This window comes from Passer montanus, unplaced genomic scaffold (assembly GCF_014805655.1).
Source record: "Passer montanus isolate IOZ18808 unplaced genomic scaffold, ASM1480565v1 scaffold106, whole genome shotgun sequence".
In the NCBI taxonomy this organism is placed as follows: domain Eukaryota; kingdom Metazoa; phylum Chordata; class Aves; order Passeriformes; family Passeridae; genus Passer; species Passer montanus.
The window spans coordinates 2,094,580-2,103,797 of NW_024357170.1; the positions used below are offsets into that span (position 1 = coordinate 2,094,580).

Sequence of the window (9,218 nt, forward strand, 5' to 3'; positions counted from 1 at the left end):
CAACCAGAGACAGGTATGCTACAGCCACCACAAAATCACAGAAGACCCTGAGATGGAAGTGACTCACAAAGCTTCAAGTCTAACTCTGGCCCTGCACAGACATCCCAACAATCCCACCCTTGGACAGTGCCTCAGAGCACTGTCCAAACTCTCCTGGAGCTCTGGCAGCCTTGGGGAGGTGATCATTCCCTGGGGAGCCTGTTCAGTGCCCCACCACCCTCGGGGAGAAGGAAATTTCCTAAACTCCAACCTAATCCTTCCCTGACACAGCTCCAGCCATTCCCTGGGTCCTGTCCCTGGTGACACAGAGCAGAGATGAGGGCCTGCCCCTCCGCTGCCCCTAAAGAGGAGCTGCAGCCCCTGGTGAGCTCTGGCCTCAGTCTCCTCCACTTGAAAAGACCTAGTGCCCTCAGCTGCTCCTCATGTGGCTTCCCCTCAAGGCCCTGCACCTCTTGTAGCCCTTCTCTGGACACAAGGTCTCTACCAGGCAAAGCAAGGGTCAGTCCACACTATCCCTTGTGAGTGAGAGTTAAAGACTCGGTTGGTTGGGCTGTGCCCTGAGCAGAAAAGCTGAGCTTCATCAGTGACAGTGCATGTCCACAGCACATCTCACAGAGCAGGCAGTGGGTGTACAAGGGTGGGGAAAAGCAACTACCAAGATCACCATGCAGAAGAGCTCAAGGCTGGGCAGAGTAAGGCATGTGGATATTGTGAGAGCTCAGCAGAACAGAGCCTGTGCCATGAGCCTCATCCTGACACTGGCACAGGTTCAGATCATTCTCTGGAGCCACCTCCATGACCTTAAGGTATTTGGCTTCTCTAACAAAACATCTGGATCCTGTTAGTTCAAAGAAACTGGAGGTGTGCTGGAGTTACAAATGCTCTAATGATAAGACGTCAGCACAAGGAGAAGCCTTTGGGAAACATGGTCGATTTCCTTTCCTTCTTCCTTGCTGACCTCCAGGTCTCCTGAAAGGGCGGAGAGGAGCTGGAGGGCTGAAAAGAGAACAAGACTCCAGGGCTGAGAAGGCACACACAGCCCCTCCTGCACTGGAGGAGTAACAAGGATCACAAACCAATGATGGTACAGGTGAGGCAGAAAACTCCTTCTCCTCGTGATACATGCCAGTGTCTCTGTATGGTCACATTCCCCTTTGAGACATCATATCCCAGGAACCCTGACAGAGACAACCTCAGGAATCTTGCAGGCTGAGATTTCTAGTGATTTGCCCGAGAGATTCATACACTTGACTGGCTGCATTTGAAAGCTGACAGCAATTTGGCATCCAAATCCCACATGGGCAGCTCTAAAGTAGCAGCTCTGCTGGACTTCAGTAGATACAAAGCTGAATCTCCTCAGCTGTGACTGTGAAACTTGTGTGCACAAGGCACACACACCAAAGCTCCTTCCAGCTGAACAGCAAAGCTGTGGCTGCTGAAACACCAATTCCTGCAGCCAGCAGACTCTGCCTTGCCCTGGGTTTGCCTCAGACCACATAAACCTGGATCCCTCAGCAGCAAGTTGTTCTGACATGCTTTTGCAATGAAAAAAGCTTGCCAGCTAATCTCCCAAATCTCCTAACATCAAAGGGCAATCCAAAGCTCAGAGCAGTGCATTGCAAAACTCCACCAGCTCCATCTGTTCTCAGATCCGCTGGCCTGTAACAGTCCTTGAAGTACATAAAAGGCATTTAGCACTGTTATACATAACTATACTCTCTCTTCTGGACTGCCCTCTTGCCAATGTGCACACCAGTAGGATGCATGTATATCAATGAAGTGATCTACATATCCCAACTCTTACAAACATGAGCACACAATCAGTAGGATTAATGTATTTATGATAATGCACTGCAGAAGACAGCCTGATATCCCTGCACAGATTCACCAGTGAGATCAGGAGTCTCTCCTTCACACACTTTCCCTGAGTTGTGACTTTGCAGCTCCCCACTCCCATCAAGTCCATGTGCAGCTCTGCAATACATCAGAGTTTCACAGGGCTCACCCACACACTCCTTGGACACAGCCAGATGCCCCCTTCTAAAAGCCTCTCTCTATCCAGTGTCATAATTAATAAATCAAAAATTAAAACAGGTGTCATTGAATAACTGCTCTGAAATAAGGGTAGACCTTAGGGAGAAGAGGATTGGAATTCTGGTTTTGGAAAACTGGCAGTGTTGATAACCACCCTGCTAAGGTTTTACAATGAAGTTTAACAGTATTCTTACAATGAATCTTATTTTAAAGATTGCAACTCTGGAAATAAAATTACTTTTAAATGCCTGTTTTCCTTAAAGGAAGGCAAGGCATTCCTTCAACACTACTGAAGAACTACAGAGCTACTTCGTGTGTCTTGCTGCATTCTGTCTGGAACAAAACTTGGAGTTGTAATTCCAAACTCTCTTATCTCACCAGGAGACTGTGCCTAAAGCTGTACTGGGTGAAGCATCCTAGCCTAAGTGCAGCTACAGGCGAAAAATGTGGGGGTTACGATACTGTTAAAAGCACAATTCTTGTGCATGTGAAGTTCATTTCAGTTGAGACATTGATGCAAAATACATTCCCAGCACAGCTTTTGCCAGAATAGCACACAGAACCCAAACCAGCACGGCTCTACCAAGACTGCAACCAGACCTAGTCAGGCCTGAGCTCTACAGAAGAAACAGCAATCAGGCTACACAGGTTCCAACTGGAAATTTAGGTCTGTTTAAATCAGTGGTAGAAAGGATAATAAATTGAGGTTGAAATATGAATCTACATGTGTTTGCACAGACTTTCTATATATACACACATATCTGGAACAGTATGTAGTTTCAACATAACTACTACTACTGCAGAAAGGAACTGCAAATTCCTTTCTTCAAGAGCAAGTAATTCTACTTAACCAGCACTCATCTTCTGTGGGGGTATTTCAGCAGCAGTAGCACATCACAATGCACAGACACACTTCTCCAGCCAAGCATCCTCTCAGTCTGCAGCTAAAAGTCACAGTACTTGTGTGAAGCAACACACAAGAATTAGTACTTGTGTGAAGCAACACAAATACAAAAATACTCATTTTGTATTTGTCTCTCCATCTGCCTAAAAATTCACTACCACATCCTGTGAGTGCAGAAAGTAAATTAAGAAGGGGGTGAGACACCATCAGGACATCTCACTGTAACACCAAGACAGGGATCCCAAGAACAGGACTTTGGCCTCCCCTGATACACAAAACCTTCCCCTTATTCAGCTCCTGTTGCAATAATCCTGCCCTCTGCAATGCCATCCTCTCTTTCACTCCCCTCTCCTACTGATTTCATCAGGCACAAATGAATGGCACTTCTCCAGAGCAGCATCCTCACCCCCGCACCCACCCTCCATCATGTCACCATGGCACAATTGCTTAGGGACACAGCACTAAGCAATTGACTCTGTTTTATTTCTCTCACTGACTCCCCTATACTGGCTATACACACAGAGAGATACAATAACAGAAAGTTTATTTAGCCAAACACCTGCTGCCCAGATCTTCCATACAGCGTGTCATCAGGAAAAGAAAACCAAGCTTTGCAATGAGGCTGGGAGTGAAGCTTGCAGCAAAGCCCTCTCCTTTATTTCAGTGCAGCATCATCACTCTGACAAACAGGAAAGGGAAGATTTTTCTCAATTTCCTTTTGCAGATGAAGTTGAAATGCAGTACTACCTGAACCAGTATCTTTTACTAAATCTGAAAAGAAGCTAAGGAATCATCTGGCTTAAAAACCATGTCCTCTATGGGCCCTGCCAGCACCCCAACAGTTTTTTAAGATATTTAAAGCAGATTTTGGCGCTCTTGAACAGGCGGCACATTTTGGAAGACCAAAATCACAGAATCATGGAATGGTCTGGGTTGCAAGGGACCTTAAAGCCCATCTCATTCCATGTCCCTGGCATGGGCAGGGACACCTCCCAGTAGCCCACGTTTCTCAGAGCCCCATCCAACCTGGCCTAGGACACTGGGGGATGGGGCAGCCACAGCTTCTCTGGGCACCCTGTGCCAGGGCCTCCCCACCCTCATGGTGAAAAATTTCTTCGTAATGCCTAATGTAAACCTCAGATATGCCAAGACAGAGCTGTGGAACAGTAAACATCACAAACTTAGATATTTGCAGATTTCCACGTGGCCTAAATGGGGAACAGGGAGAGAAGTAAGAACCAAAGCAGTTGCAGAGCACAGGAACTGACCCATCCCACTTTTCTAAGGATGTGCATCATGATTGATTGTAACATTAGTAACACTCATCTCCCTCCATGCTATCCCATGGCCTTTCCCGTCCGTCCCTTCTCTGGACAAATCCCTCTCCTGTGGGCTCCCTAGTACTATCATGGTATGGCTGAGTTCATCTGCTGGTTTTCCTGCTGCAGAGCTCCACTGAAGCGTTCCTATACTCACTGGTGACCCATTTTGACATAGCCTGCAGGCATTAATAATCAGCAAGACTTTTCTCCCTGGGGCATTTTTACCCAAACTGGGGTTAAAAATATTCCTGGGAAGGAAGAGGAAGGGAGGAGCCAGACACTGAGATCACTCACCAGCTTTCCATAGGAAACCAGGGTAAAAACAGCTTCCCCACGAGCTGCTCTTTCTCTCAAGTCAAGGCTGCCTAAAAACTCTCCCCAAAAATACATTGCAGCAAGTTATGAAGTAATTAGCTAATTTTTTTTTTTCATTTAGATGCTCATTGTTAACAGCTGCACATCATGATTATTTACAACCTGTGATTAAAGAAATGAAAACCACAAATGAGAACCTTTTCAGTATCGTTACAAGGAGCTTTGAGCTGTGTGGCTCAGAAGTTGTGCACAAAAGGAAAAGGATTGATATAAGTGGATTTTAGCTCTCACACAGACCCCGTTAAAGGTCACTGTATGAGCACAGCTGGGGCAGTGACAGCTGCAATACACAGGCAGGCAGTGAAAGCAAGCAGAAGGTATAAAGAGCCCTCGGGCTGGAACTTTTGGAGCTGATGGAGGCAGAGGAGGCAAGGATGATTTCAGGCTGTGGCAGTCTCAGCATTCTCATTTGCCGCGGAGAGGACAGGATTTACTCTGGGAAGATCGTTCTGACCTCTGCTGGTCCCCTCAGGCAAACCAAGCAGAAACCTGGAGGCAGGCCAGGAATTCTCAAGGGCTGAGCACATGGGGAAACGCTGACCACATCTGCTCCTACCAACTCATTCAAGGAACGCCACTCATATGACCTCCTTCCAGTTTACTTCTGCTCCACACTCACATAAAAAAAATTAGTTTCTAGCCCTGAAATTTGCTCCTGGGGCTGCCCAGGTCCTTCCACAAGCCATGTTCCAGCCTCTCTCTCCCTGATGCAGATGCCCCAGCTCATCACTCTTGCCCCTTGGCCTGCTCTCATTGCACAGGCATGGCTGGGACAGCTTCCACTGGAGAGCTGCTTCACAAAGGGAAAAAAGCCAGTTTCCTTCACAACAAAGGGGCTGGGCCCCTTCAGCACTAGGGAATGTCACACCTGAGTGGCTCCGCAGGCTTGCAGACAGTGGCATTTCAGACTGGGTGAAAAGCTCTCACAAAAAGCTGTCCCTTGTGTTGCAGCTTCCCCCCCATCACACCAACAGAAGGAGGGCTGGGAGGCATCAGTGTGGTTTCCCACTAAGTACCAGGCACAGAGACCAAAAGAGGCCCTTCCACTGCCACCAGGAGCTGTGGCCACACAAGTAGGTAAAACCACAGGCAAACTCAGCAAAACCAGTGGGTGGCCCCTGCTGGAAGTGATCACCTCAAGAATACGTCCTAGTGATGCTGAAATGCCTGAGAAGCTGCCAACCTGTTTCAGCTTTGAAGCCACCTTTGACATGCACTTTTTTGGTGCACGTGCTTGGCATCTGTGCCAGATGAGTTTTTTACACCATCTTTCTTTGGAAGCAAATGAGATCATCTCAGGAAGGCACAACTGCTTGTGCTGGTCCTCAGCAGAACCATGTCAGGGAAACTTGATTAAAAACAGATAATAAAGGAAACACCAGTAAACCACACCAAAACAGGCAGCAGAAGGAAAGGGAAGCAATTTCCTTGAACCAGATTTCAAGGCTAAATATTGAGTTTTTAAAAATTAAAAAACTGTCTTCTGAATGTTGCTGGCAATTCATAGACTCAATATAGGCAAAACATGCTCAACAGCCAGCTGAAAGGAGGCTGAAACTTTAATTACATCCCTACCCTACACACAGCAGACAATAGGACAAAACCAAGGTCAGTTTTAACCAGCCATCAAATCACAGTTGTGTTAGGCCATAAGGCAAGGACACACATATTTCCTGCTAGCAGATGCCAGGAGTCTGGGGATAACATGGACGCAGCTTCTCCACAGAAGCCAGTACTGGTGAGTCAGGGAAGCTGGGGAGAACAGCACACACCATCCCCAGAGGACACTGCACTCAGAGGAAGGGCACACTTTGAGCATTCAGGTCTGGGCCAGCTTTATCAAGTCCAGCAATGAGACACCTCCCTTTTTCAACAGCAACAACACTGCTATCTGCACAGCCCTGGCGAGGGCCAGCGACTCTGGGGACACCTCACAGATGTGCCCATGCCCCAGGTCAGGTTGTGAAACAGGGGCTGAACCCCCGAGCGTAGGTGCTGGTCCACTGAGCTCGGGCTGGGGAGCTTCTCCAGGCTCTCTGCAGCAAAGGGAAGGCTCTTGCCTCCCCACCCAGGTAGCACCAGCAGTGACATCCCACACGGACACACTCGTACAGCCGTGCGGGGCTGTGTGTGCCCATACAGAATCCTTCAGAGTGAGGTGGGTGGGATGGGTGTGTCTGGTCTCTGGGCACAGTGCCTACGCCAACATAAAGCCTATGCATGAAGCAGACCTGGAATGGAACATGGGCGGACTTAACCATTCCCTCTGGTGTCCTCAACTCTCAGACCACAAGAAAACGAGTGCCACAGTCTTGTTGGTCACCAGGATTTTATTTTATAGCACAAAACGGGTTCTGGGCTTACCTTCCCAGACATGCGACATGGGCTGATGTCCCGCCGTCCATCACTTGTCTCCCTCATCGCTGCCAGCCTCCCCCCACTGCTATCAGCCGCTCCCCATCGCTGCCATCCATCTCCCACGATTCCAGTCTCCCCCATCCCGGTCAGCCGCTCCCCATCGCTCCAGCCGCCCCCCACGCCCGTCCCCAGCCGCGTTGTGGCTCTCGGGGGCGGGCACGGCCCCTCCACGGGGCCGCCGAACAAAGCGCGGCTCGGGGGCTCCGCCGCTGCTCCCGCGGAGGAACGGGACGGGACGGGACGGGACGGGGCCGGACGGAACGGCGGAGCGGCCACGAGTCACGCCGGCCCCGAGCACGTTCCTTCCTTCCCCCGCGCCGGCGAACTCACCCTCCTTGGCTTTCTTCTTCCTGGCCAGGGTCCCGCCGAGCTTGCCCAGGAACGACTCCTCTTTCTTCATCCTGTGCGGCCTCAGCGTCGGGGACCGGACGGGCGCGGCGGACATCGGCTCTGCCGGTGGCTCGCCGTGGGAGCCCGCCCGGCCCTGCCCGATCCCACCCGGCGGCTGCGGGGCCCGCGGGGCCCAACCAAATCCGGGAACGGGGAATCACTGGCCCGAGCGAGCGGGGCGAGCCCGCGGTGTGCGCTCGCAGCACTGGGGGCGGGCTGGGAGCCGCCGCAGCCACAGCGCCCTGCCACGGCCGGGAAGTCCGCGGGAGGCGGGGGCGGGCCGAGCCTCGGACACCCCCGGGTGCCGGGGGCGGGCACCGAGCCCACCCGAGCATCGCCTGCGGCCAGGCGGGCGGGCCCCTCCGTGCACCGGACCCACGCGGGTGCCAGGAAAAATGCATTGCGGCAAAACAACACCTCCGGTCCCACCACAGCCGGAGTGGTGTAAGGCTTGAAAGTACAAAAAGGCCAAATTTGAAATGACGTCCTTTAAGAACAGTTTTCTATAGTCCATATTTTGCAACAATTGGACACAACTGGAGGCAAACGCTCAGCATGTGCCATTTGTCAAGGCACAGCAATTCCTTGCTGGCTTCATTCAGGTGTGCCGCCTGATTTTGCAGCCATGCGCCTCTTCTGTCAGACCAGCCTGCCTTCTCCTCCTGGCATGTGGTCGGTCAGGTCTGACCTCTCCTTTGTGGGAAGATCGAGAAGAAGGGGCCGTAGGCTCTGTGTTTGCCAAGCCACCACCTCCCAGGTGTCCCCGCACTGCTGCTGCCATCAGCACGGTGTGTGTGCGCAGAAATGCCCCAAACCATACTCGGTTGTGATCCCACAGGTATTCTGTATCATTTCACAGCAGCATGATAAGTGGGTTGTGGAATACACGTTAAAAACAGGTCCTGAGGAGTTCATAGTGTTAGGCTCTGGTCATGTTTAAGCCCCTGAAGTGATCCCACCGATTTTAACGGGACTGCTGGGTCCTCAAAGTCACACGCACCCTTTGTCTGTGCTGTGTCCCTGTCGGCAGCCCTTGCCCCAACAAAGGACTCCCTTCAAACCAACACAGCTTGGCTCAGGAGCTGCACACCCAGCTTATATGGGGCAGATTTGCAGGCTTGACTTAGAAGCAGGACACATCCAGAGCAGAATGTAGCAGAGACAATTTTCTGAGTTTCACTCAAGATCCAACCCCAGCTAATCCCCTCTGTCACCCAGACCAACTCTGTCCCTCACCTCCAGCTGCTTTTCTACAGTCACTTTGGCAACTAAAAGAAAAACCCAACAAACAAAACCCACAATCACCCAGCCCAAGCTTTCCAGTGTGACTGAGCATGAAGTCACCCAAGGGCAAGTGCCAGCAGAAGGGAAGTGGAGAGCACACAGGACCAGGCTGGAAAAGCTCTTTTGAATGGCAGTGCACACTTCTGTGAACTTTATTGGAACTGCTGCTTTGGAACAACAAATAAATTTCATTTCCTGTGACAACAGTGTGTTGCCTGCAGCAGAGGCTTTTAGACTGCAAATGAGAGTTTACCAGGGGTATGATCAATACCATTTACAAAACCACTTTGCAAAATTAAATAATTAGAAAGGACATCAACTGCATTCTCCTGGCATAAGCCACGTGAGATCTTTTACAAGTTCAAGGTCCATTTTCAGTTTATCAATAACCTGAATTCATACAAAACCCACACATTAATGTTGATCTCCAACAGGACTAGTAGGGTGGATATTTTCATTTCAGAAAATGCATACTGAAGCCTTAGATTACA

The 9,218-nt window shown here is 50.3% G+C and overlaps 1 protein-coding gene across 2 annotated transcripts in view; it reads right to left on the minus strand.

Annotated features, from left to right (window-relative positions):
- The window catches only part of PARVB (parvin beta), a 50,598-nt gene extending 42,897 nt beyond the window's left edge, over positions 1 to 7,701 (minus strand). Inside the window, exon 1 of one of the 2 annotated variants that reach the window (XM_039720262.1) lies at positions 7,384 to 7,701. In XM_039720262.1, the coding sequence (XP_039576196.1) occupies positions 7,384 to 7,498 (115 nt within the window). In that variant the 5' untranslated portion in view covers positions 7,499 to 7,701. Of the gene's footprint in view, positions 1 to 6,999; positions 7,022 to 7,383 lie in introns of those variants that run through there. The other variant, XM_039720292.1, reaches the window with a different exon arrangement.
- Positions 7,702 to 9,218: the final 1,517 nt, after the last annotated feature.